The 26346-nt window shown below is 45.9% G+C and overlaps 2 protein-coding genes across 2 annotated transcripts in view; both read left to right on the top strand.

Annotated features, from left to right (window-relative positions):
• The window catches only part of LOC134367009 (protein Shroom2-like), a 75083-nt gene extending 57463 nt beyond the window's left edge, over window positions 1-17620 (top strand). Inside the window, exons 2-6 of the mRNA XM_063083659.1 lie at window positions 5362-5383; window positions 7055-7549; window positions 8945-9116; window positions 14037-14309; window positions 17354-17620. Of these exons, the coding sequence (XP_062939729.1) occupies window positions 5362-5383; window positions 7055-7549; window positions 8945-9116; window positions 14037-14309; window positions 17354-17620 (1229 nt within the window). The remainder of the gene's footprint in view (window positions 1-5361; window positions 5384-7054; window positions 7550-8944; window positions 9117-14036; window positions 14310-17353) is intronic.
• LOC134367146 (G-protein coupled receptor 143-like) overlaps window positions 1-26346 on the top strand; it is a 389602-nt gene that overhangs the window by 120591 nt on the left and 242665 nt on the right. The gene's annotated exons all lie outside the window — the stretch shown is intronic.

Genomic DNA, 26346 nt, shown 5'->3' with positions numbered 1-26346 from the left:
CTCTGTAACTTTATTAACTGATCTAAATAAGTACTTTCGGCTGTTTTAACTGTCTTTAAATTATAAAAGAATTCGCATATAGAAAACATACAGATAAGAATGTTATAGGCACTCAACTAATCACTACCTAAAATTGATACTTGTTAATTTTCTGCCATCTTTGCCTCAGATATTCTAAAGAAATCATGGTTTACAGGCAGAATTGAAGGGTCCCTCTATTCAACTAATTCCTATCCTTCCTTTCCAAAAGTAACCTCTAATATGAAGTTGGTATTTATCCTTCCTATATTTGATCTCGGACTTTAATTTAAAAATATGTTCCATAAACAATATAGTATTGTTTTGAGTTTTAAAATTCCACACGTAATGATAAGTGTATATCCTTTATTCACTTAACATTATGATTTCGAGATTTACCCATGATCATATAGATTTAGTTAATTTTACCTGCTCTAAGGTAAATTCAGAAATTAAATTTATTAACACATTCCCCAGTTGCTAAGCATTTAGATCGTTTCCAGTAGTTGGAGATCAGTGCTCTTGTGATGGAGCAGTGCGGGCGCGTTCCTCTAGGGGGCGCGCCTAGAGAAGAACTGAATGTGAAGGCCTGAGGCGTTGGGATTCTCAGGAGTGGCTGATGGAAAAGGATGAGGCTCCTCGGTTCTACGAGATACGACCGAGTTGTCCTCCCACATCACTCCGCTTTCCAATTCGGCCAGTAGTAAACGAGAGTCCCACTTCCTCACATCCTGGCCACCACTGTGTGGTAGGAGACGTGGCTTAAGCACCTTTGAGGTTGAGCATGTTTTCGTGCTCACTGGCCAGCAAGGTTTTGTCTTTTGTGAATTTCCTCTCCAAAGCCTTTGATTATCATCCCATTGGGTTCTTTGTGTTTTTCTTATTGATCTGTACATTTTTTGTATATTTTGATTCAGATAGGGTTTCTACAGGAAGCACGTGGCATGCCCAAACCAGGTAATTTAAGGAGAGCTTAATAAAGGGACTGTTTCTAAAAGCATGGGCAGGTTCGGTACCTAAGGCTGGCAACAGTGGCAGTGCTCAGCACCACAGGCCTGAAGTGGCAAGGAGTGTGTGGGGTGACAATTCTCCCTGGATTTGTCAGCATTCCTGCAGGGTCTGGGTGTTTGGAGCAAAAGGCACTAACGAGCTTTGCTCGAGGCACAACCAGCCTCGGGAGCTAGATATAGGGACCTAATAAAGATAGGGACAGTCTCCCTCTTCAGAGGCATTCCAAGACTCTAAAGCCTGCTCCTTCCGCTCCCGGGGAGACTTTGGCTTGCCTTCCAGTGTGGCAAACCTAGAGACCTTTCTCCTCAGCCCCTGAGGGGTTTAGTGGCATTCCAGGTAATGAGTCCTCTCTGGAGGGAAGGACGTGCTGGCCATTAGTAGCCCTTACAAAAGCTCAGTTCGGGGTTCTTCTCCTGTGGGGCAACCCGTGCTCCTGCAGGTGAATGCCTGGCCCTCCCGGCATGACCTGTGGGAACTGGGGTGTTGGGTACCAACCCAAGATGTTGCTTGGGCTGCTGCTTTTTGCTGTGAATAATAAACAGTCTGCGTCTCTGACCAGGGCTGCGGCGTCCTGACTCTGGATATGAACATGAGACTGGGCCAGGCTACCTTGTTAGCTGGCAGGTGGGGAAAAGCCTCAGCCCCTTCACAATTTCTGACTTCACGGGACTGAGCAGAGCCCTGGAAGTGAACTGTACTAACAGGAGCTAAGCTTTGATGGGGGGACATAGCCAGCAACAAGCTCATTTTTATGAAGCCGGCAACACCCTGATACCAAAGAGAATAGAAGTTACTAGGGCTGGGAGGAGGGAGAAATAGAGAGATGTTGGTCAGGGGGTGCACAGTTCCAGTTATGCCAAATGAGTAAATTCTGGAGATCTAATGTACAGCATGGTGACTATGGCATCAGTACTGTACTGTACACTTGAAATTTGCTAAGAGGGTATATCCTGAGTGTTCTCACTACATAGAAAAAAAAGTATGTGAGGTGATGAATATTTAATTAGCTTGATTGTGATTATTTCACAGTATGAAATTTCAATCACCATGTGATTATTTCACAATGTATATCAAATCATCAAGTTGTATACCTTAAATATATACAATAATTTTTTAATACAAAAAAGCTTTTTAAAAATCTCCCAAAGAGCCGGCAGCACTTTTTCAAACAAGAATACAAAGGCACAGGCAACTAAAGAAAAAAATACATAAATGGGACTAATCAAACTAAAAAGCATCTGCACAGCACGGGACACAATCAACAAAGTGAAGAGACAACCTAAAGAATGGGAGAAAGTGTTTGCAAATTGGAACACATAAGGAACTAAAACAACTCAACAGCAAAAAACGCAGATAACCCAATTAAGAAATGGGCAAAGGACCTGGACAGACATTTTCCAAAATAAGATATACAAATGGGCAACAAGCACATGAAAAAATGCCCCAATCACTAATCACCAGGGAAATGCAAATTAAAACCACAATGAGGTATCATCTCAAACCAGTTAGGACGGCTATGATCAACAAGACAGAAAATAACAAATGCTGGCAAGGATGCAGAGAAAAAAAAAGTCTCCTACATTGTTGGTGTGAGTGTAAATTGGTACAGCCACTGTGGAAAGCAGTGTGGAGGTTCTTCAGAGAACTGAAAATAGATCTGCCTGAGCACCCAGCTACCCCACTACCGTGTATATACCCAAAGGGAATGAAATCAATACATCAAAAAGACACCTACACTCCCATGTTCATCACAGTACTATTCACAATGCTCAGAAATGGAATCAACCTGAATGTCCATCAGCGAAGGAATGCATAAAAAACAAACAAAAAAACCACTGGGGTATATACCCACAATGGATTACTACTCAGCTATTTTTTAAAAATGATATCATTTCATTTGCAGCAACATGGATGGAACTGGAAACCATCACGTTAAGTGAAGTCAGGCACAAAAAGATAAATACTGCATGATCTCACTCATGTGGAGTTAAAAAAAGAAAGTGGTTCTCATAGAAGTAGAGAGCAGAATAATGGTTACCAGAGGCAGGGGGCTGGGTGGTGGAGGAAGAAAGGAAAAATGGGGGACTAATGGGTACAAAACTATGCTGTCTACCATAAGTGAATCATTGTGCGGTATATGCGTGTATTGAAACAGCACACTGTAGCCCAGAAATACGTACAAATAAATGTTAAAATAAACAAACAAATAAATAAATAAATAAAATATGCAAAAAAAAAAATCTCCCACACGTCATTCTTTTGCATTTAAATGTTGATCAGCTTAGAGTTTACTTAGCTGAGAAGTGAGTTAGGAATCTCTGTGAGGTAGAGTGAAGGCTAGCCTGTTTTAGAAATGAGATTCCAAAAATTCAGTGACTTACAGTACAGATCTCACAAAGGGACTAAGAGGGACATTCCATATCAATGGGTGCCATGGTTCCAGTCACTCAGGGATTTCCGGTCACCACAGGAAGTTCTGTCGGACCACAATGCTCTGGAGTCTCGAAACTTTTTTTTTTTTTTTTAGTTTCAAAAAGAACTTAACAGTGAAAGAACATTATTGATACTGTCCTGTATCTCCAAGTGTGGCATCACAACTACAGCTTTATCTGTGGTCCTAACTTGTGCTTTATCACTTAAAATGTAGATATCACTTAAATATTTTTTCAATTGGTAACATTCTTAGTTCTGGAAGAAAGGTCTTAGTCCATTCAGCCTGTGATAATAAAATACCATAAACTGGGTGGCTTACAAACAAAAATGCCTTTCTCATAGTTCTCGAGGCTGAAAATTCAAGATCAGTGTGTGGCAAATTTGGTGTCTGGTGAGAGCCATTTTTTGGTTCATAGACGGTGCCTTCTCGCTGTGTCTCCCTCCACATGGTGGTAGGGGTGAGGGAGCTCTCCTGGGTCTCTTTTATACGGGCACTAATCCCATTCATGGGGGCTCCACTCATGACCTCATCACCTCCTAAAGGCCCCTTGTCTCATTACCGTCCCATTGGGGTTGAGGATTTTAATATGAATTTTAAGAGACAAACATTCACACCATAGCAGAAGGAAAAGCAACAGAGAGGTCTGTGTAGTGGGTAAAAGGTGTGATATCTTTGCAGTCGAGTCAGCCTAGTTCCCTCTGGGTGCCATCAGGGAACTAGTGTGACTGCAGTGCTCTCCGTTGAGGAACTTGCTTGGTGTGGGCTCCAGGAGGTGGGTGGTATTCTAGTGAGTGTGGGTTTTCTCACTCTATCTCCTCTATGGGTTGAGAGGGACTCTAACAAGCAGTGACAGCACTTTCTGAGGAGGAATCTTTGGGCATTTGCATTATTAGTGTTCCCATCCGATGTCCTTAGGGTCCACAAAGGTGGTTTTACCCTACTTGTCAGGCTCTGATGCTGTCCTTGAACCTGCGTCCGCTGCCGTATAGGCACGCGCAGCGTTCCGAGTGGGCGCTTGGAGCAGTCCCTGTGTTCTCTCTATTCTTTTCCGGGAATGCAGTCAGTAGATGGCAGCAGTGCCACTCACGAAACTTGATACCAGGGAACTCGCTCATAATGCATTGAGTTAAATGTCACCACCCCCAAGATGTGTGCTGTTGGTCAGTCCTGGTATGAAAACATGGAATCCTAATTACCAGTCACCAGGAGTCCTCCACTCTATCTGCAGGCAAGGGACTGGCTGTGGCGTGACCTCCTCAGCGGCCTCAGCTCAGAGGCACTCTCCTGGTCCTGACCTACAGTGACTGCCTTGATTTCCTGAGCACTAGCCACCAGCCTGTCTCTGTGTCCCTCCTTTCTGTTCCTCTCCATCTGTTGCATGTACGGCCCGTGCCAGGCACCACAAATCCCACAGATATTTCTCGAGCAGCTCAGCAGTAAGAATGCAGAGAAGGAGAGAACAAAACGTCCCTGCCCTCTGAGTAGTCAGTCATTCCAGATAAAAATGTATCCGTGCCTGTCCTAAAACTAGCAAGCTTACTTTTAAACCTTCTAAAATTCTCTGAGGTTTTTGATTGTGTTTAGTTTGGACTTTTAAAGAACAGAATGGCGATGGGGCCAGCAGCATCTTCCGTTCCGGCAGTGAAGGTAGAGATTTGATTGCTCGCAGAAGTGGGCTCGGGAGAGTCTTCACGAAAGCCTGCACCTGCGAGCAGCAGCACGTGTGGCCGAGCCCGCAGGCTGCTTCCGTTCCCTTGGCGGCGTTCTTGCCCTCCACTCAGCCTCCTCAGTGTTAGTGGGGCTGTGGGACAGGTTGAGGTGGGGGCTAGCCTGTAGGGAGGGGCCGGATCATGGCCTCCCCTCTCTCCCCCCTCCTCCCAGTGCCACCTTTCCATTAGGAATTGATGGGGCCTGGTGGCGGTAAGGCCGAATCCACTGCATCTTGTCCTTGTTTTGAAGTAAACGTTCATCAGACTTCTATAATGTGGAAGTCTTGACCATTCTCAAGAAGGAGAGAGTGACCAGGAATAGATGCTTTGTTGGAAAGTCTATGTTAACCTGTGGAAGATTTGATTTTGTTGTTTAATTTTTTCTATCATGCTTTCCTTCACTGGGAAACAAATTTCTGCACAAAGAGGGGAAGATAGAAATACCATCCGGCTTAACGTCAGTAACAAGTTTTCAGAGTTTCTGAGTCTGGAGTGACACGGGTGCAAAGGGTTTTTGTCCGTCCTAGCTTGGATAAGACGGCAGGATTTCCCTTCTTAAGTTTGATGTATCTAAACGGTGTTTTCCACAGGGTTAGACTTTTTAAAATTTACTCACAAGGAGGGAGTTACGGGGACTGTGTAGGAGCACCTAGATAGAAAACATCAGCTCTTCAGAGGTTTCTACTGGAGAGAGGGAAGAAAATACAAAATTATTTTATTTTAACCTGCACAGCACACCCTTATGTGTAAAGAAAGAACCGTGCTGTGTTCCTAATCGGCGGTGAAAGGCTGAAAAGCAGCACTTAATTCAGAGCACCACCACTTCCCTCATGCTGCAGAAAATTGGGTCCATTAGCTCACATTGTAGAAGTGATTTGCAGGTCAGAGTCAGAAACACGTCCTGAGTTTGCGTTGCTTGTTTGGCTTGTTTTTTCTTTCCCTCCTGGACACCAGCAGATGGCTCTCTTTTCTCCAATATGTCCTTTCAAAATACCTTGAAAAGATCTTGGTCCTGGCAGCCTATGTCACAGTCCCCTATGTGTGGTCCAGCATGGTGCAGCTGAGAGCAGCCGGCATTGGGGTTGTCGCAGATGAGGCACAGCAGCATGGGCCAGGAGGGTTCTTCCTGACCTCTCCCTGCCCCAGGTGCTTTAGGTACCTCCCCATGTCCTTTCACTGAGAAACTCTTTTTAAAGCAGGAAATGCGTGCCTTTTGTGAGCCACTGAGAATGACACAGCACCGGGAGCTCCCTATTGGCTGTGGGATCCTTGTCCCTCTGGTATGTGAACCGTGCACAGGGAGGGGGCCAGGAGTGTGGGAGGTTGAAGGCAGGTGCAGTGGGATGCAGCACCCGCCAGCACAGGAGGAAGCTTCCGAGGGGGCCTCCAGACACAGCCCCTCCTGACAGGCATTCTCAGGGCCCCAGACACCACGCTGCAGCCCGCAGGTGTGTGCCAACCTCCTTTGCGGAACACTGGCTTAAGGCACTAACAATAATTCTGCAAAAACGTCTGTCCACTATGGATTTCCCTACAAGAGAAAATGTAACTGAGTGGGACTTCAAGTTTGCATTCTCACTGAAATAAAAACAAATGGAAATTAAACCACCCTCCTATCACCAGTAAACCGCAGGAAGATGCCCTCAGACGCCTGTAGGTGTGAGGTGGACAGTTTGAGAATGGAAAGGAGTCAGACTGCTGAGAGTGGGGAGACCAAGGTAGGGGTGGGAGGGAGCTTGACCTCCTCTGCCTCCCTGGGACATGTTGGGTCTTGGAGTCAGGTGCACCATCTGTAAGGGGGGGACCCACCAGTCAGAGTCCTGGATTGGAGTCGGTGCCCAGAGCATGCTTTGCGATGTCAGCAGAGGCTCTTCTGTTTCAGAATCGAGCGGGTGATGGGCAACAACACCACGGTGAAGATGGTGCCCATCAAGATCGTGCACTCGGAGAGCCGGCCCGAGAAGGAGAGCCGCCAGAGTCTGGCGTGCCCAGCCGAGCCGCCCGCCCTGCCCAGCGGCCTGGAGAGACACCAGATCAAGACGCTGAGCACGCTGGAGCAGTCCTACTCCCGCTTCTGCGTGTACACGCGGCAGGGCCCTGAGCCCAAGCCCCCCAGCACCCCTGCGCCCCTTCCCGGTCTAGGCTACGTGAGGGCCAAAGAGAAGACCGTGGAAGAGCTGAAGTCAGAGGCACTGGCCAGGGAGATCGTGGGGAAGGATAAGTCCTTGGCCGATATCCTGGATCCCAGTGCAAAGATTAAAACCTCCATGGACTTGATGGAAGGGATCTTCCCCAAGGACGAGCACTTCCTGGAAGAAGCCCAGCAGCGGAGGAAGCTGCTCCCCAAGGTCCCCTCCCTGAGGACCGCAGAGGAGAAGTAAGTAGATGCTCGTTTCCAGTTTGTGCATGATTCTGCCGGCATCTTAAGGCTTAAAAGGGAGAGGGGTGCGTGTCTGTTTCTCTGTTCTCATGACTGCTCTTTGGGGGGGGGGCAGGCTTTTATGAGTGTTCCCCAATGCTGAGAACTTTTTAGCTTTTTTTGTGAGCCTACTGAAAGTAAAGCTAAGGGTCAGAGACCTTGTCCCTGGGGATGAAGACTTCGGTGGGTGGCAAGGGCGTGGAAACACACGTGCTTTGCAGCCCGCTGAGCTTTGCTGGCTGGAGGCCCGTGTGATTTATCATGATGCCCACAGCTCTCCTTTCTCGTAAGGCAACAGTTCTCAGCGGGGGCCATTGTCTGCCCCAGGGGACAGTTGACAATGTCATACTCTGTGTGTGGAGGGGAGCTCCTGGCATCCGGTGGGTGGAGCCCAGGAATGCTGCTCAGCATCCTACAGTGCACAGGACGGTCCCCACCACAGACAACTGTGGGGGGAGTTCTGACGTGAGAAACCCCAGCATAAGAGGACAGAAGGCTTAGACTGAGTATCTGTGTTTCTTAACAAGTTGGGCTTATAAAATTTATTTGCACCTGCTTGAACAAATTCGTCTTGTTAGTTTTGTAAGTACCACTGTCAGGTCTCTCTCCTTCACTCATTTGACGCAAAGGCATGTGTGGTGGCATCTTCCCTGCTGTTTCTGCCCGCTCCGTCACCACAAGCATCAGTCATGTGCTGTAGGGTGCAGTGCCCATGAAATGCAGCAGAGAAGGAGAAAGAGGACACACTAGAACCAGTAAGAAGGAGCGACTGTGGCTGCTGGTAGGAGGGTGCTTGGGAGTGGCTTTTGCAGATTGTGCCATACACGGCCTCAGCCACACAGACCCCAGACTCCAGGAGGGGACAGTCTGTGCTTTCATCTCCCCAGCAGAGATTTTTGGATGTTCCTGCTCATCCAAGTTTTTTGGCCTTTTAAAAAACTACATTTCAGGGCCGGCCCGTGGCTCACTCAGGAGAGTGGGGTGCTGATAACACCAAGGCCATGGGTTCGGATCCCTATATAGGGATGGCCGGTTCGCTCACTGGCTGAGCGTGGTCTTGACGACACCAAGCCAAGGGTTAAGGTCCCCTTACCGGTCGTCTTTAAAGAAAAGGAAAAAAAAAGAAAAAAAAAAAAACTACATTTCACAGACTTTATGAGTATCCATTTGGCAAAGTTTTATTTTTTAGTTTTAACTTCGTCACCTGTTTTGTTTGTTTTTGGCTGTCTTATCTCCCTTGCAGGTGTCCTAATGTTAGTGCCAGCATTTATTTGTCACAACCCAGGAAGCAGGGCTGAGGGGGCATCTGTGTGCATGGTTGCAGCTAATTGAAATTCTGACATCTTTACCCAGGAAAGAGGAGCCGAGTGTGCTGGCAGCCATGTCCCTGGCCACCAACTCCACTTATTACAGCACATCAGCCCCTAAAGCTGAGCTGCTGATCAAGATGAAGGACCTACAAGAGCAGCAGGAGCCCGAAGACTACTCAGGGAGCGACTTGGACCATGACCTGTCAGTGAAGAAGGTAGGAAAGCCAACCAAAAACCATCACATGTTTAACTCCCGAGAACTTGCCCAGGCACTTGAGAATCTAGTGGTAGACGAAACAGAATAGAGCCCTTCTCTGAGGGAGCTTATGTTCACACAAGAGAGAGAGACAGACAACACAAAAACAAATATATACAATACAGGATCAGCAATTCTGGCCCACTGCTTGCTTTTGTGAATAAAGTTTCATTGAAACACAGCCACATTGTTCATTTACATATGGTTTGTGGTGGCTTTCACACTACAGCGGCAGAGTTGGATAGTTGCAACAGTGCCCATATAGCCTGCAAAGTCTAAAATATGTACTATCTGGCTCTTGACAGAAAAACTTTGCCCAACTCTTAATGTAATATGTCGAGTGGTAAGAAAATTAAAACAAGGCGAAGGCATAGAGAGGTTAAAACAAAGGCATGTGATTATTGAGAGGGCTCTGATGAGGTGATAATTGAGCAGAGACCCAGAGTGACATGAGGAGCAAGCGCTGTTTTTGTCTGGCATGCTGGGAAGGGGGCTAGCCAGTGCACAGGTCCTGGGTGGGAGCCTGGTGGCATGTTGGAAAAGTAGCAGAGGCCAGTAGCTGGAGCTGTGTGGATAGGGAGAGAGGGTTGCAGATGAGGTTGGAACAGGATTCAGGGACTGGCTGTTTAGCTCACTTGGGCGAGTATGGCACTGATAATACCAAGGTCAAGGGTTTGGCTCTCCATACTGGCCTGCCACCGAAAGAATAAAAAACAGGATTCAGGGACAAATAGCCAGGTGGCCATGGCAGTCACAGTAGGGACAGAGTTGTTCTTATCAGTGCCAAAATCATTACTACTATATTAGTTTTAACTGTCCATGGCACGTCAGCAGGCCAGACCCGTGACATGTTGTTACTACCTGTTTTATACAGGCAGGACTTAATATAAAGGGACAAAGGTATTGCCAGCGAAAGTCAGGCTCAGAGGATAGCATGTATTGTTTATTCCAGGGGACCTGAGTTTGCGTAAATCATCACTACTAGGAAAAGAAAAGGAGTGAACCAGCATTTTGTGCGTGTTTGCTGTTGGCCTAGCACTATGGAAAGAGCTTTCATAAAAAGTACTGGGGTATTGTTGTTGTTGTTTTGGGGGGACAAAGACCTTTGAAAACAATTATGTTGAAAGTCTACTAGTGTCATTAGTGATTTTTAAAAAATACCACTGGTTGATTTCAATTATGATAAACGTGTCCTGGAGGAAATATTGAGCCTCATAACATATGTAAAGGAAAATTATTTCAATTTAAGAAATAATAAGTTTTTGGCTCAAGGGATTAAAAACAAGTGAAAAGTAAGGGTTTTGTTCTAGGGACTTTTAGAGGCCCTCTCTCTGGCTCAGGATACTGTTTTATTCTGGTTGTATTTTCATCTAAAAAAATATCAAAAGTATTTCCAGTTTATCCTAATAAAGCCAGAAGAACTGTACCATCTGAACCATTTTAATTTAGGCACACCCCAGCTGTAGAGAACTACATTCCTTACACGCATGTCTTGTTTTCTGTGATGGGATGAACTCGGGAGCAGCGTGCCCCGACGCTGCTCACCTTCACCCATGTGGCTCTGTGCACCTGCTTCAGGATCTCACCAGAAATGACTGCTTCGGGACTGAATGGTTGCTGTGAGCTTGCAGCAGGCTTACATTTCTAGTTCAATAAGCAAATGCCACATATCACAGTTCTCTGTGGTGTTGGTGGGTCCTATTTTTTTGCTTGATTTGACAAAGAGGCCAGTGCTGTGTTATCTTTTCCACCTTCTTTCCAGCATCCCCACGTTTCTGATATCACACGTTTTTGCAAAGTGTGCTCAGGTGGAGTCATGCTGGAGAAGGTGGCCTCAGTGCAGATGGGGACTTGATTGGTCACCTGCTTTGCAGCTGCTGTTGGGGAAGCAGCCAGATGTGGATCCATCATTCCCAGAGGGACTGCAACTTGTGATCACAGTGCCATTGGGAGGTCATAGAGCCCAGGACAAAATCAGGTGACCCCCTGCTTTAGGAGAAGACTAAAGACAGAGGTAAGAGCATGGAGTCCCCATGCCATGAGGTGGTGGGGGCTCCGGTGACCAGTGGGAAGTGCTATGCTAGGACAGTTAACGTGTTCTTTCACCTGGGCAGCTCAGGTGGACTGTGCCCAGAAAAGACACCAGCCAGGTCAAGTTATGAGGGTTCTTCAGAAGAACCGAAGAGAGCCGATTGGTTTGAGTTTGGGACCTCTGGTTTTTACTTGGAACCAAGAGGCAGGCGCAGGGCCCAGAGGGAAAAGACCTTGTTTCCCCGTGGGATGGAACAGAAGGTAGGTGGCTGGGGTGAACCCGGGTGGAGGAAGGGAATGGCCCAGGTCTCAATCCTGCAGCCTTGGCCCATGCAAATGGAGAGGTGAGAGTCTGACCTCTGCCACAAGCAGATCTTATCCGAGCATCTGGAATGCCATATGCTGCAAGGAATAAATGGACAGGCTCCGGGGGTGGGGCTGGATGGGCAAGTACGGCCTACAGTGGCGAAACCACGGGCACCCCGGGTGTGCTGATAGCCCTTGATGTGTGTGCCTCCCTGGGCTGGGCGGGTCTCAAAATCTTTGAAAGTCTGTACTTCTTACAGTGGCCCTTTAACAAAGAGGGGAAAGATGTTTTTAATAAAAATTTGCATATGATGTATAAAGGGATCTGGACTCCTCCTAGAGTGCCCGATTTCAAGTTAGCTCAGCTGAAGTAGGTTTTAAAGGCACATTTTCGTGCACTGGTGTGAAATCTTCATTACCGTAATTGCTGAAGAATAACGACACTAAAAAATTACTGAGCGTGCTGGCTTGATTCCTCCTATAGCCACCGTTATCTGCATTGCTTAACGTATTCACTCAGGTTAGGACTGGTGTCAGGTGAGAATTTCAGAAGTTCTCCACCCTTGTTTTCTATTTTCTGTTGTTTTCATCAAGTAATGAGTATCTAAAATACAGCCATGTTCACAGCTGTGGGATTCAAAGCTGCTTTAAACAATCTTGGATCCCTGTACTGGCCAACCACCAAAAAAAACCAAAACCAAAAACAAAAAAACCTGTCCAGATAAGTAGGTAAACACACACACGCTCTGAGAGAAAACAAAGGAAATCTAGATGCATAAAATTTTTCAAATCATGAGGGAAGAAAATGTCTGGACATTCTGAGCAACTACAACCTGGCCTGGAAAAGCCAAAATAGTTTATAAATTCCGTGTACTCTTTCTTAGGAGAAAAACCATGCAGATTAATCAGCAGTGGGGTTCATAAAACTGCTTACTATTTTAATCTGATGGAGAGCTAGAGGATGCAGGACCCTGAGTAGAGCTCATATCTTCACATTTTTTTGGATACATAAACGCTAGGTGGAGATTCTCTTTACAAGTATTGGTGTGAGACAAAGACCTTGTGCAATCAGGTAATATGAAAGATCTTTTCTGGCTGTCGATTGACTCTTCCTGCTGAAATAGTCCTCGGGATAGTCGTTCGTACTGGATTGTAGCTCATGAGATCGGGGCAGCTGCTCCTCTTCCCACACTCCCACTGTTGATAACTGATACTTACCAGGCACTTACTAGATGCCAGGCACTGGGCTAACCCTAGCATGCTGTCTTCTCATTCGCCGTCATGCCAGTCCTCAAGGTAGTGGCTGCTGTTACCTCTGTTTTGCTGTGGGACAGTGTGGCCTAGAGAGCTTAAAGGAGACTTTGACCTTGTGTCTGTCGAGTCCCACACATGTGCCTCCTCTCTGCTGAGCCCTGCGGACTCCCTGTGGGAGCAGAGTTTGTAAATTGCCCCAGGGAGGGGTGATGGCATGGACCATTTCCGAGGATCTGCTTGACATAAACAATGTCACTTGTGATAACAATGTCCTAACCTTAAAAATCCTAACTGGAATTTCATATTGACATGAGATGTTTACTGCTTACTCGGGTTTGTGCACCCAAGCACTGTTCAGTTTTCATTCCTTTTGCCACATGCTACCCAGGTCATGTGTTGGCATCACAGATCTGGGGGCACCGTGCGGGTGGTAGATGGAAGACTAAAGACTGGTGTGGCCGAGGGCATCTCCAGCAGGCCTGGCAGCAGGAAGAGTTCTCTCGAGGCTGTGGGAGACTTCTCTTGAAACTGGGTTTTTTCTAGTTCACCCTGTCCAGGCAAACACCCAGTGACACGTGCTGAGAGTAGATTCAATGGCAGAAGCATAGCCGTCATCAGAAGAACGTGGTTTTCACAGGGTAAGTCCTGCCCCTTGCACTCCTTTTGAGGTATCCCCGTAATTTCTCTCCAATATAATGACCAAAAAGGAGAATCTATATATTTTACCACAACAGACTAAGTCATTTATTTGCATTTTGGTCAAATTGAAATCAGTAGGTTATATTAAAAGACTGTCTTTTAGCTTCATTGGCACCCCTTTATTTATCTTGATTTTTAATTGCTCGTTATATGTAGAGGACACTTTCTAATCATGAAATTCCGTACTGGAAGTAAGACTCAATCATTCTCTAGGTGTAAGTTTTTAAATTGGAGACTTCCAAAGGATGAAGCGGGAGGCATCGCAAAGGTGCCAGGACTCGTTGCAGAGACAGAGGTGGGAACGTCGTCTACTGCTGAGTAGCACCATCAGCCACACTCTAGCGTCGTCTAATAAGACATTAACAGAACGAAATAGGTTCATCATGTTTTATTTTTAGATGCCAGTAATTTAACCAGGAGTCACTCTCTTTCCCCTAGTTTCATAAATCCTGTTATTTGATCATGCTAAAGTGACCTTTCCCCCAGTCAGGCCACGTCCAGCCAGATGGCATGTGCAGAGATGGAGGTAGCTCTGGCACAGGGTGGGGCAGACCTAATGCATGTTTCTGTGCTGCCCTGTCCCCAACAGCAGGAGCTCATCGAGAGCATTGGTCGCAAGCTGCAGGTGCTCCGGGAAGCCCGGGAGAGCCTGCTGGAGGACATCCAGGCCAACAATGCGCTGGGGGATGAGGTGGAGGCCATCGCCAAAGACGTCTGCAAGCCCAACGAGTTTGACAAGTTCCGCATGTTCATCGGGGACCTGGACAAAGTGGTGAACCTTCTGCTGTCACTGTCAGGACGCCTGGCCCGGGTGGAAAATGCCCTGAACAATCTGGATGACAGCCCTTCTCCTGGAGATCGGGTATATGCAGACTGACCTGGAAATCAGGGGTCCCCTGGGAAGGCTGTTCACGGGGTGTTGTGAAAGGTGGCTTCTTGAAGCCTGGCTCAGTTTCTGCATGGCCTGCCCAACTCCTAGTGCGAGATGCTATGGAAATGTCCAGTGCACACTCCCATTCTTTACTTTTAATTGAGGGAGAAACATGCTAGGAAGATGCAGTGAGGCGTTGCTGGGATCTTCCCACTGATAATTCCACTGATCATCACTAGTAGTGGTCTCTTTCTGGAAAACGATCTCTTTCTAACTTTTCTTTAACCACGTGTAAGTCCGTAAATGGAGCTTCCTACCCCCTGACAGATGGTAAGTGCTCAGTGATAGATGATGTTGTATTGCTATTGATGCTCTGATTTAAGAAGAGTGAGTGAGTGAGTGAGAGAGAGAGAGAGAGAGAGAGAGAGAGTTTGTGTGTGTGTGTGTGTGTGTGTGTGTGTGTGTGTGTGTAGATAGATAGCAGTCTGGAAAGAATCCAAGGACTTCAGCTTTTCTCCCATTCTCAAGATGTGCCACTTTGAGACTTTTCTCAGAGGGTCTGTCTTTCAGTTTTCTCACTTGCAAAATAAGGGAAATAATATTTACCTTGTTGGCTTTACAGGTCAAATGTCAGTAAAACATCTAGTTTCATTCTTTGCACATAATAGGCCTTCAGAATGATCATCTTTTATTATTAATACGACATCTTCACTGTTCTCAGAGGGGAGCAGGAAAAGCCCTCCCCACCCTCCTCCAGATGAGGTTGGTTTCAGGCTGCCCAGAGAGAGCTCATGGTGCTGGCTTCGAGACTGCAGCTCTCTTGCAGTCGGCCATCGACCCTGCCACAGGAGGGTTTGAACCTTAAGTAACTGGGGGATGCACCCCTATTTCCCTTACGTTCATGTTCCATTTTGCGCTTTTTGCCATCCTTGCCAAATTTATCTGAAAGAACTTAGGAAAATAACATGAACAGGACAGAGAGACTTATTTGTACATAATTGAAAAAGTAACTGCTCAAAGTATGGATTTAGGTGAAAAAAGTAGGATCGTGTCTGCAACTGTCAGTTCAGCTCATCTTTTGTCCCTCTTGCCCTCCTTGTTCATGGAACTGACAGACTTATTTAGAAAGGAATCACAGTGCTAGGGAGGGAGCTAGTCTGGGGTCCTCCTAGGTGCCTGGCTAGAGCCCTCGCTCCTTCCCTGGGGCGGTGTCAGAGGTGAGCAGCCCGGGACACCGAGAAGGCACCTCCATGAGCCTGGCTGCACTGCTCCCTGCCTTGGCTGTGTGTAGTTGACGCAGCTTCAGCTCCCAGGACCTGAGGGACATGTGCCACTTGCACATCCAGGTGCACTGCAGGGGCTGGTGTCCAGCATAGCCAACACTGGCTGACACTGTCCATGACAGGCAGCCAAGATGCCGGGAAGCTAGGGTTGTCAGACACAGGTGTGCTAAGGAGGTAAAAGGTGCAGAGTCGGGTTTTCAAAGAGTTCCTGCAAAGTCTTTTTGGCTACACAGTGAACACGTGGGCAGACATGGACATGTGGTGTCCCACCCTGACCTCAATCTCAGCAGCTTCCAGGCACTGGTGAGCCTGGCCTATTTTAAGCCTGAACCGCATTTTTAGAATCAGTTCACCTGTTTCCCTTTGGGGTGGAATTAATTTGCTTTGCCTTGCCTCTATCCATGAAAATATTCTGTCTCTTTTTCTCACACATGCCTAAAGATCAAGGTGTTCCACAGAAGGGGGCAGGATGCTCAGTAAGGTGGGGCGGTGACAGGCACCTCCCAGAAGCTGTGCGCCAGGGCAGTTTCTGCTCTCAGCTCTGTTTACTGATAGCTCCTCTTTACTGAACTCTTTCTGTGTGCCTGGCGTTTTGCGAAGTCCTCCGCAGTCTGGGTGCTCACGGTGGATGTGAGTAGCATCCACCGAGATGTTGCAAAGCGGCAGAGTAACAGTGGCTGTCCCGGTGCCCAGATGCAAATCAGGAACTCCGGCCTGGCATCCAGCAGCCTGCCTGTGAAGACACTGAATGTTCTTTCCTTTCTTAGATTTCATTACACTCGGATTTTGTTTTCAACACAAAGAATGATCAGTGTTTGAGGTGATGGGTGTGCTCGTTACTCTGACTTGATTACACATGGTATACATGGACCAAAATATCACTCTGTACCATAAATGTGTACAATTATTACATATCAATTAAAATAATAATAAAAACATGAACCAAACAAACAGAAAAAGATGCCCCCGAGTGGATTGTTTTCAGAATCCGTGACTTACCTCATCCTTCTAATCCTATCTGGTTTAGATCACAGTTATCATTTTAAATACATTTATTTTACAACTATTAAAGTGATTTAATTACAAATTTTAAAAAAAACAACTTGGAGCTTCTAGCAAAACTGGATGTGTGTTCTACAAGGCAGAGTGACTGTGTCATGCTTTGGGGACAGAGTCATCTGTGTCCCCCAGAATGGGACCCTTGTAAGGAGCAAGGAGACTGATCCCCGGATGCCCATTCACAGACGTGCGTCTCCCGCCTCCTTCTGTGCCCTCTTGTGTCCCATCTGCAGATGCACTCACAGACTCCTCCTGCCTGGAGGTTTAGAAACCCCACCCTGGCGTTTCCTTAGAGTATTTCCCTTTTGCTGACTTTCCCACAGTGTTATCATAGGAAGAGCTTTGACAAAAATAGGAACCCTGTGTCCTTTGCCCCTTTTGAGCATCTCAGGATTCTGTTGTTTTTTGTCCTTGGTTACTCTTCTGCTCACCACCATTTCTGTTAACTGTTCAAGGCAGGTGGGCGGAAACTCAGGCGGTCCATGAGTGGCCTCCTGGCCGGCTAGGGCTGGAGCCACTGGAAATACTTGGTGTGGGTTCCATGGGATCTTTGGTGGCATCAGGGTTTCCATCGATGATGTTATGGCTGGCCATGGGACCAGCCTCAAAACTTGCCAGTGTTTTCAGGGGACTGGCCAGAGCCCCTGCTTTAGTCCTGGTCCTCAGCAGGTCTGTTTTTCTCTCTCTCCACAGCAATCGCTGCTCGAGAAGCAGAGAGTCCTCATCCAGCAGCACCAGGATGCGAAGGAACTCAAAGAGAACCTGGACCGCCGCGAGCGCGTCGTGTTTGACATCCTGGCCAGCTATCTCGGCGAGGACAGCCTCACGGACTACGAGCACTTCGTGAAGATGAAGTCAGCCCTCATCATCGAGCAGCGGGAGCTGGAGGATAAAATACGCCTTGGCGAAGAGCAGCTCAAGTGCTTGTCCGACAGCCTTCAGCCCGAGAGAGGCAAATAAGAGATCCGTCCGGTGGAGGACGGACATGGGGGCTTCAAGCTCTGTCCCCAAGGATGCAAGTGCAAAGCCCAGCCTGTATTTATATCCTGCAGAGAGGATCCTCCAATAGCAAAGTGGCTGTTAGAAAAGCAATAACTTCCGTGTGTGTTTGGGATGATTTATTTAATCTTTTAGTTTCCCCGTTGAATGCTAAGCAGAGAGGCTCACCCTCAGCCATCCTCCTCTCACCATAGCTGCCCATAATGCCGGGCTCTGCTGAATGGTGAGTTGCTACCATGCAGGCTGTGGGCGGGGTCCAGGTGCCCGCAGTGGTCATTGCCAGTGGGATATCCGCTGCTCCTCCTGTCCTCAGACACTGAACCCACAGCTCAGGAGGCAACTGAGTGTCATTAAGGTGCATGAGCGTGGAGACCCTGGTGCGCATGTCTTCTCTTGTGATTCATCAGGTGTGGCTGCCACGTTCAGTCCCTGCTCACTCAACAGTGTGTGTCTTCGTTGTCTCTATCATATAATGATGTTCTCTGACCCAGCAAAAATGATGATGGTAATGATAATTTATTAATATTTTGGAAAGATAAAAAGAAAAAAAGGTTAAAGAAAAGTTAAGTTTCCTAATGGTTAAAAACAACTGAAATGAACAAACTATGCATTGGGCTCACTCATTCTAAGATTAAAGTTGCTACTTAAATAATGTGCATGCTTTAAAACATTCACACACAAGCAAACAAATAGTCCTTCTCACCCTACGCCACAGTTTAAATGATAAATTACTTGGTTAAAGGTGTGTCCCGCAATAATGTGTTTGTTAGCCATCTGTTTCCCAAGACCAAGAGACTGTTTCTTAAGTTACTTTTCCCCCTGAACTTTTATTTTGTGTGCCTGTGGTCATTAATGATAACTGGCTACTTTTCTTTTTTGCCTCCTTGAATCTGTTACCATGCCATGAGGGCCACATCCCACGTAATGTGAGACTCCTCCCTCTCTTTGTCCCGAGGTCCAGTGGACTACACGACTCCTACACTTGATCTTTTTCTTCCACAGAGTTTAAAGATTCTGTGTCCTTTTCATTCGTTGAAAGGGCAAAATTCTAAAGAGAATCTGATTCACTAAAAAACATTGTCATGCTGTCACTTTCCGTGTGACAAGTTGCAGACAGAGAGAAAATATTTGCAAATCATGTATCTAACAAAGAAAATTTGTATCCAGAATGTATAAAGAACTCACAAAACTTAACAGTAAGAAATACAAACAGCCTAATTAAAAAGTGGGCAAAAGACTTGAATAGACACTTCACCAAAGAGGATATACACATGGCAAATAAGCACATGAAAAGATGTCCAACAGCCTGCCGATGGCTTGGTTATAATTTATTTTATCTCATAATTGTAGATCTGGGTGTTTCTTCAAAAAAAATGTTGATCTAATTAAATGCATGGTTAGTCGTGAGCCAATCCTTCAGATGTCTTCATGTCGAGGTAGTATAATAACAGGGCATCTGTTCTATCACGGGATTGTTTTAATCCTCATTGCCACTTAATCCCATAGAAGAAGTTTTCCAGCAGGTGGGGACATTTCCCTTTGTCAGCAGTGACCACAACCTTACCAAAGCGTTCACGCACATGCGCACAGATGTCTTAAAGGACCGAATCCACGCTTCCTGAGCCAGAGGGGCTGGGCTGGGCTCCGAGGCACTGCGCGGTCGGTAGCTAGCGCGCTGCAGAGAACCGAGTCCGAACCAGCCAGCTTCCATAATGCAGGCAGCACACCGCCTTTTTGGCAGCCTACCAATGCAAAAAGGATAAATGTCTTTTCACAAGTGTTTCTTCCTGTTACATTAAGCTATTTCTAACTCTGAAAATCCCTGATCTGCCAATGAAGTGTCCTGCTCCTTTCCAGCTGGCAGTCCCTTGCTGTGAACATCGGTCACGTCACAAAAGCTGAAGCTGCTGTCCATGGACCTCCTTGCTTCCTCGGAGACAGCCGAAGTGATTTCAGAGTGTTTTGTTTTTAATTTAGATAAAGCTTTCACCTGTGATTCTTTCCCTTCAAGTACAGTATTGTGATCATTTTGATATGTATGTAAAATGTGAATAATTTGTGTGTCTGTACCCAGCCTTTTGATGTCTTTTTAGGACTTTCTCTTATACATAGCAATATATAGTGCCCTAGTATCTTTTCAGCAAAGCACATTATCATCACAACTGTCCTCTCTGTTCCTGTTTGCCTCTTAAATGTCTGGCTAGCAGGGACCCAAAGATTCAGTGAGTGCATGTACATAACTTTGTATATAGTTATATTATTACATATAAAACAATCTGGTGCTAATGGGAGGCCCTTGGCAATCTTAGGTGGAGGCTGACCCCTCACCCTGTGTCTTAGCGCAGGTGTGGAATGCCTGTGCAGTGCGATTTCGGTCAGGGGTGTGGCCTGTGGCTTGTATCCTTCAGTCCACCAAGGCAAATGTGTACAGAGTTCAGGCTCGACTCATCACTTACCTAAACAACAGATCATCCTGCTTGACTGTAACAAAATAAATACTGTCTCTCCAAGTGAATGGAGCATGTCTTTGATTTATGTTACAGCTTCGATCAGTGTTACAGCTTTTTTTTTTTAAAGAGTCAGAATATCCTTGCCATATGTCAGATTCTTATTTTAAACCATTTGAGTAAAGTGTGCTATTGGTTATCTGTGTGTAATTTACTTATGCCGGTCTAGTTAAGGCCAATCAGTTTGCACTCAGGAGAAAGTCAGGGACACAGGTCATATCAGTTAACTATTGCCCCAGTAATGCTGCATAACTGTAAGATCTCAGCAGTGTACAGTGCGAAACGTTTACTTGGCTCGTGAATTTGTGGATCATCAGCTGGCCCAGGCTGGGCTCTGTGCTGTGTGCCTCTCATCTTCCTCCTGGGACCAGCAGTCTGGCCTGGGCATGTCCAGGGCAGATGCACGAAGCAGGAAGCCCCGCCACAAAGGTGCTAGTCACATCTTTGGTCCTATCACACCTGCTAACCTTCCACTGGCCAAAGCACATCACATGGCCTAACCCAGAGTCAAAGGGCATGAACAGGCGCCACCTCTGTAGTGGAAGAAATTATACTGTCATGTGGCGGAGTATGGACACAGGGAGGTGTGAAGATTCGGACTGCCAATGGGCTCTGGCACTGGTGCCTACTAAGATGGAGTGGCACTAAAGTGTTAGGAGCGTGGAGCAAAGCCACCTCTGTCACCTCCTAGTTGTAAGGCCATAAGCAAGTGACCTAGGCACTCTGGGGCCCAGCTTCCTCTCCTGAAACTGGAGATGAACTGTGAGATCACGTGAGTCGATGCACGTCAGTACTCATAGAACCCATGCCTGGTTCAGAGAAGCCCTGTCCGAGCTGCGAATGCTGTTGTTTTCTCATTACAGTCTGGAGCTGGAGGAAACGCCACAACCACCGGAGAGCCAGTTGGTGTCTTCTGGGTTGGTAAGATTAGAAATGCTTCTGTTAAGGGGCAGATTTGTGGGACCTCAAGGTTAAGGCCATTGGGATTGTCGGAGGACAGTTTTTAATAAAATAATGCAAAATTAGGTTGGAGAATATTTCAAATTTTAAAAATTCACAACAAATTAGATTTTAAAAAGCAGACAAATACACATTCTGTTTTTACTTTTGGCTTCTACCATTCTACCAGGCTATGTCAGCCTGACTTATTTGAGTTCTGAAATGATGAAATTGGGCTGGGTCAGTTGGTTAGAGTGTAATGTAACACCAAGGTCAAGGGTTTGGATCTCCACACAGGCCAGCTGCCAAAATAAGTTAACGAAATGATCAAGAAATTCGTACACAGGAGCAATTCAAATGCAGTTTTAGATGCTGCTGTGATGTTAGGCCATGCGGTTGTATAATCAGATGCCATTTTGCAGGTACCTCAACTCATGGATGTCAGCGTGCAGGAGTTTCTTCCTGAGCACTTGTGTGTTCAGGCTGATGTACTGCACTGGTGACAGTTTTGTCTGCTCTGTGGTGTGGACCCGTCAGACTTCACCGAGATGGCATGCGTCGGGTACACAGGTACACTGACACACAGTCTGAGACGTGGGGACACAGCACACGTCCTATTGGAGGAAACCAAGGCAGCCTGACAACAAGATGTTATGTATGATCCTGGAAGGAATCCCAGAGTAGAAAGAGGACATTAGTTGGACAATTGGTGAAATTTGGGAAAGGGCTGTTGCTATGGGTTGAATGTCCCCTCCAATACTCATGAAACTTAATACCCAATGTGGCAATTTTGAGAGGTGGGGCATGTAAGAGGTGATCGGATCACGAGGGCCTTGTGAGTGGATTAATTCATGGGTTAATGGGTTATCAGAAGTGGGACTGGTGGCTTTGTAAGATAAGGAAGAGAGACCTGAGCTATCACATTCAGCCCCCCTCCATGTGGTTTCCTGCACTGCCTCAGGACTCTGCAGTGTCCCTGCCAGCAAGGAGGCCCTCGCCAGATGTGCCCCTCACCCTTGGACTTCTCAGCCTCCAGAACTGTAAGAAATAAATTTACTTCCTTTATAAATTACCCAGTTTCAGGTATTCAGTTACAAGGAACAGAAAACAGGCTAAGACAGTCTGTAGGTGATAATAGTGTATCGATGTTAATTTTTTAATTCTGATCCTTGTACTGTGGTTTTGTAAGTGGTTTCCATTTGGGAAGCCTGGGTGATGAATATGTAAAGATACTTGTGCTATTTGCCACTTTTTAAAGTCTGAATCATTTCAAAATGGATAATAATTTTAAAAATTAAGGGAGATTGTCCTTCAGCCTTATCCGAAGAGCCTTTACTCATATGTTGTAACATTCTAGCACTTTCATCCACTACCTAAGAGGAGCTTTAAGGTGGAGTTCCAGTATTTTATCATAAACAAAAGGATCCAATATGATATGACTCAGTGTTGCATAATGTGGGTGGGTCCTGCTTGCATTTCTGACCCCAGCAGCTGTAGCACTTCAGTGAGTACAGGGGTGGCCCCGAGTAGAGGGGTGGCCCTGGCAGGTGTGGCGGGAGAGGGCACAGGAGCAAGCCCCTAATGGGAAATGCGGGTTTCTTCATCAGCAAGGCCTAGTGTTGTTATTCTCAGCCCTGAGACGAGAAAGGAGGGAGAGCTCGAAGAAGGCAGGGCTGTGACCCGTGAGAGATGCTGGTTTGTGAAGGTTCAGGGACAGACAAGGAATCTGTGTGTGATGGCGCTCAGAAGAGTCCCCTCCAAAGAACAGCTCAGAGAAGACCTTTTCCTTTGGCGCTGGCTGATTGAGTCTGGGAAGCCCCTGCTATGCATTCCTCCGTTGGGGGTTCTCAGCATACTGAGGTTTCCAAGAAAGTCTGCAATAAAGAGTCCTATTTATCTTTTTGCTCAGGGTTTCCCAAATATATTTGAGCTTCGGTTGCCACCACACCAATAGGTGTTTTAAAATGTAATACCAATCAGAATGCTCAGATGCCTCGACAGACACAGTTCTACAGATGGTAACTCCTGGTGGCAATGTGGGACTGTTGGATATAAGGGGGCCTGTCCCTTGAGATGGAGGGGAGGACCTTACAGTTGTCTGTCTCCATATAAGACTGTGGTCTTTAAATTTGATTTTGCATAATTCCTTTTTTTTTTTTGGTGGCTGGCTGGTATGGGGATCTGAACCCTTGGTGTTAGCAGGACCATGCTGTAACCAACTGAGCTAGCTGGCCAGCCTAATTTTGCATAATTCTTTATCCAAATTAGCTTTGGATATGAGAGAAATGATGCAAAACACACATATAGATACACACACATACACACACACATGCATTCCTATGTGCGTGTATGTATATGCATAGCTAACAATGTACTTACATGTTAAAAAATATTTCTGTGCCAAACACATGATTGGCATCTTACACTCCTTATGAAGGGCCACCTGCCTGATAGTGACACAGCTCTCATTAGCTCATAGGTCTCCTGGTACAGCCCCACTCCCCACATCCATTTCTCCCATCTGATGGCCCCGTCTTTCTTATTGCCATCTCCACTCTTTGCTGTGCCAACTGCCTGTGGCAACAGTTCTAGGATTTACTCAAGAGGAATGAAAGTGTCTTAGGCCCTTAACATGCACTATCCCCTTTTATCCCTAGAATGGTCATTTTCCCTCCCATACAGTTAAGGACTCTAAGGCTTTTCAGAGAGGTTAGGTAACATGTCCAGTGTCACACAGCCGGGAAGTGGCAGAGCTAGAAGTCAGTCCCGATCTTAACTTCGGGTTCCTCTTCCTCAGGGAACCTATGGGATGCTCTGGGGGAGGAGGTTTTTTACTGTAAATGATGCTCCACTTGAGGTTGACCTGGGAGGCCTGATAAATAGAAAATGGAAGGTATATTCAGAGAGTAGAATATGCACAGCAGTGAACAGGAGTAAGTTCCATGGGTGAATCTCAAGAGAATTCTGCTGAGTGAAAGAATCCAGGCAGAAAAGAGCTCAGCCTGGGTGGTGCATTTATATGAAGTTCCCGAAGATGCAATAATGGCAGGAGTGGAAAGACTGGCTACCTCCACAGCCGGCGTAGAGATGTCCTGGAAACAGCCTTCATCTTCCTCTGTCGGCTAGGTGCACAGGTGTCCCCATATGGAGAAACCACGTGTGTTCAGTGGAGATGTGTGCCCTTGATGTGAGCTACACCATGATGTGAGGCTTTTGCCGTGCTTTAACAGGCATGACTAGGAAGGAAGCAGTAAGGACCTTTGGGTCAATTTGTTGAAAATGATGAGCTGTTCTTAGTTCTTCAGGTGTTATTCCTGGGGTTTTGTCCACAGGGTTTGGTTTATATGTGTGTTTTATAAGTTTTGACTCCCTCCCCTCTGTGCTGTCTATGATGGTCAGATCTTAATTTGTATGTTTTGTCTCTTCTTACTCTTTGGGCTATAAAGGAGAGCAGGTCCTGTGATTCAATCTAATTATTTCCATAGTCAAAACCTGGAAACAGCCCCAAGGTTGATCAGTAGGAGAATAAAGCAACAGACGGTGGTCTGTTTATACAGTGGAATGCTACTCGGGGGTATAAAGGCATGGACTACGAGTCACACAGGAGTACACGTGCATCTCAGGAGCATCATGCTGAGTGACAGGCGGCTGACACACACGAGACCTGCTGCACAGCTTCATCTACGTGGGCTTCTAGAATGGGTCAAACAACGTGTGGTAGGAAACATCAAGATAGTGGTTGTCTCTGGGGTGGGGGTTGATTAGAAATGGGCATGGGGCCCCTTCTGGGGTGAGGTTAACATTCTGGATACGCTTGAACAACTAAACATTTTAGCAGAAGAGTATGTCCCTGTTCGTATCCAGTCATAAAATTATCGGCCCATGAACAGACCAGGAAGATGTGCAGCCCATTCTAATCGAAGGAAGAAGAAAAACAATAGCATGTGCAGAGAGACTTTCAAATAAGAAAGATGCTGAGCATGAAAATTTTATTTTATTTTATTTTATTTTATTTTGAGATTTTCTGAAATTTATTAATAAAATGACTTACTGCAAATGTTTGTTAAATAACAAATGATTTAAAACTTCTCTTTATACATCTCCCATTACCTTTGGGCCAGATGCTGCTGTCAACTGTTGACCACTTTAGGCCCTTTCAATGTGTCAGCGTAATGCAAGTCTCAAGTTTTATTTCTCCTCCTTACAAGAGACCCAAGGCTTATTCTCCAGTACAACCCTAGATTGTATGCTTGCTGAGCCTTCAACTTCAATTTTTATTTCACTGTCACTTTATTTTTTGCCCTTTGGAGATTTTCCTTATTTTCTTGTGAGCACAATAATGCAGTATTTGTGGTGGAAATTTCATTCAGATGTGTGCTTTGCCAGACTCCTGGAAGTGGGCTTCACTAACTTTAACTTGTGATTTTATGTCTTCCCTGACTATGTGTGTATAAGTATACTGTAATAATTGTTTTTGATAAAATATATGGCTTTACAGGAAAATATAAATTACCAAATTTAACTCAGGAAAAGTAGAAAGTTTAAATAGATAAAAACAGAGACAGTGAATCTGAAAATATAAACAAAATATTACCTCCAGGGCAGGAATAGATTATTGTGATGGTACACAATCTTTCAGAAAATAGAAATATATGGACAGCAACTCAGTTGATTTTATTAAAACATTACCATATTATCCAAATAATAGAAAATTTTCCCAAAACTTTAGTAAGTGCCTATGTGTATTCAAAATTCTAGGTCAGAGGTTCTAGGCATACAGAGATGAATCTCATTTCTGCTTTCAAGTTCACAGACTAGTCATGAAAATTTTATTTACATATTCTCTTTGTCTAAAGTTTCCAGTCCTAGGACTGTAGAACGTATATTTGGAATTAGAGTCCTTTTTAAACTCTGACTGGCAAGAGCATTTTCTTCATAAACAGATCCAAAGAATCCAAATAGTAGCAAATGTTAGATGTTGTCTTAGGCCATCTGGGCCACTGTAACAAAGTACCATAGACTGAGTGGCCCAAACAGCAGACATGTGCTTCTCACAGTTCTGGAGGCTGGAAGTCTGAGGTCAGGGCACCATCACGGTTGCGTTCTGGTGAGGACTCTTCTGATTGCTAACTTCTCATTGCATCCTCACCTGTCACAAAGAGAGCAAACTAGCTCTCTGGCCTCTTAAGAAGGCACTGATCCCATCCATGAGGGTTGTGCCCTCAGGACCCAATCACCCTC

Source organism: Cynocephalus volans, chromosome X, assembly GCF_027409185.1.
Source record: "Cynocephalus volans isolate mCynVol1 chromosome X, mCynVol1.pri, whole genome shotgun sequence".
In the NCBI taxonomy this organism is placed as follows: Eukaryota; Metazoa; Chordata; class Mammalia; order Dermoptera; family Cynocephalidae; genus Cynocephalus; species Cynocephalus volans.
Note: the sequence above shows the minus strand (reverse complement) of the source record. Positions and strands in the feature narration are given on the sequence as shown.